At 33.5% G+C, this 1,546-nt stretch overlaps 1 protein-coding gene across 1 annotated transcript in view; it reads left to right on the top strand.

The window, feature by feature from the left end:
* Nucleotides 1-1,282, top strand: part of TATDN3 (TatD DNase domain containing 3) — a 34,351-nt gene extending 33,069 nt beyond the window's left edge. Inside the window, exons 7-8 of the mRNA XM_012638324.1 lie at nucleotides 1,073-1,171; nucleotides 1,256-1,282. Of these exons, the coding sequence (XP_012493778.1) occupies nucleotides 1,073-1,171; nucleotides 1,256-1,282 (126 nt within the window). The remainder of the gene's footprint in view (nucleotides 1-1,072; nucleotides 1,172-1,255) is intronic.
* Nucleotides 1,283-1,546: the final 264 nt, after the last annotated feature.

Below are 1,546 nucleotides of genomic sequence, written 5' to 3'. Positions count from 1 at the left end.
GAAAATTAAAACACATCAGAAAAGAAAGAACAAATTTCAAGTAAACCTAAATCCTACCACTCAGAGAGAACCATTGTTAATATTGATTCAGATAAAATAAAGGGATATGCTACTCTTTTTTATTTTGACTTAGCTTCATGACTATTTTTGTCTATAATATAGACCTACCTCTTCTTTTATAATGAATGCATAGTATTTCACAGTATGTACCATAAATTATGTACCATAATTTAAGCATCGCTTTAAATAAAAGTTAGTTTTTTTCCAGTTTTCCACTATTATAAAGTGTCTCCATGAATACCTTTGTACATCTATGAACTCAATGCACACTTGTCCAGTTATCTCCTATAAATGGAATCACTGAGCAAAAGGTTATACATTTTTAAAATTTTGTCATAAACTGTCACATTTCTTCCAAGGAAGGTTATGCTAGTTTAAACTTCATCTACCAACAGTACATGAGAATACCCATTTCTGTGCTTTTGGAATTATTCTTAAATAATTGATTTTAACAACATTCCATATGCATCATTTGCGTCCCTTTCCCATTTTTAAATTTTAAGTGCAGTGGCAGCAAGAGAATTGTGTTCTTGGCATAAAGCTTACTGAGTTAATTTCAGTGCTTACAATCCATATGCAGAAAATCATAAACAAAAAAATAAAACCATCCACCACCCAGTCTAAATTTAGATGTGCGTAAGAACCTTAGGTTTATAAACATTAAGCTTTGAGTGCCTTAAAGTGAGTGGTGGAGACACTGAGTGTGGCGATGGTGGAGAAACAACAGAAGTCATTTCCTTGGATCTGTCAGTGGGCAGGCGGTATCAGATGTTTGGATTTCTTGCTGGGTGTACCTCATTTTTGCTATGGTGCTACTCTTTGGTTTATGGGAAGGTTTGGATAATTTTAGCAATGAGGGTTTATATTTTTATATAACTTGTTAGCATCCAGGTAGCATTTATCAATTGAACATTAAAGTTTAAACATTAAGTTCTTACAGAATAAGATGCATTAGCATGTAGATTTAATGCTCCTTATTTCATCTTTATTTCTCATATTTTAAACTTACTAGCTTTCTCTTTTCTTTAAGAAGCAGAAACTTGTGAAACAGTTGCCTTTAACTTCCATATGCTTAGAAACTGATTCACCTGCACTAGGCCCAGAAAAACAGGTAAGTGGTTTTCTAATTTCTACATTATTTAGATTGTAACTTTCATTTGAGCTATTTTCAGTTTTGCTGTGTTTCTCATTATAGTGTAAATACAGCGGAATCCTATTATAATGCTAGGTTGAGGGGTTATATTAACTTTATTTCAGGTTTTTTCTAAATATAGTTGTTGTACTCCAGTGAGTATTATTTGATAAGGAGTTACCAAATTTATGTAATAATGAGAGTCAGACCAGTATAGTGAAAAGCACAATGTCTACAGTCAGAAAGACAGATTCATGGGAGGCCGAGGCGGGCGGATCATTTGAGCTCAGGAGTTCGAAACCAGCCTGAGCAAGAGCGAGACCCCGTCTCTACTAAAAATAGAAAGAAATTAAT

Source organism: Propithecus coquereli, unplaced genomic scaffold, assembly GCF_000956105.1.
Source record: "Propithecus coquereli isolate 6110/MARCELLA unplaced genomic scaffold, Pcoq_1.0 Scaffold129, whole genome shotgun sequence".
NCBI lineage: Eukaryota > Metazoa > Chordata > Mammalia > Primates > Indriidae > Propithecus > Propithecus coquereli.
This window is presented reverse-complemented; position numbering and strand designations above follow the sequence as displayed.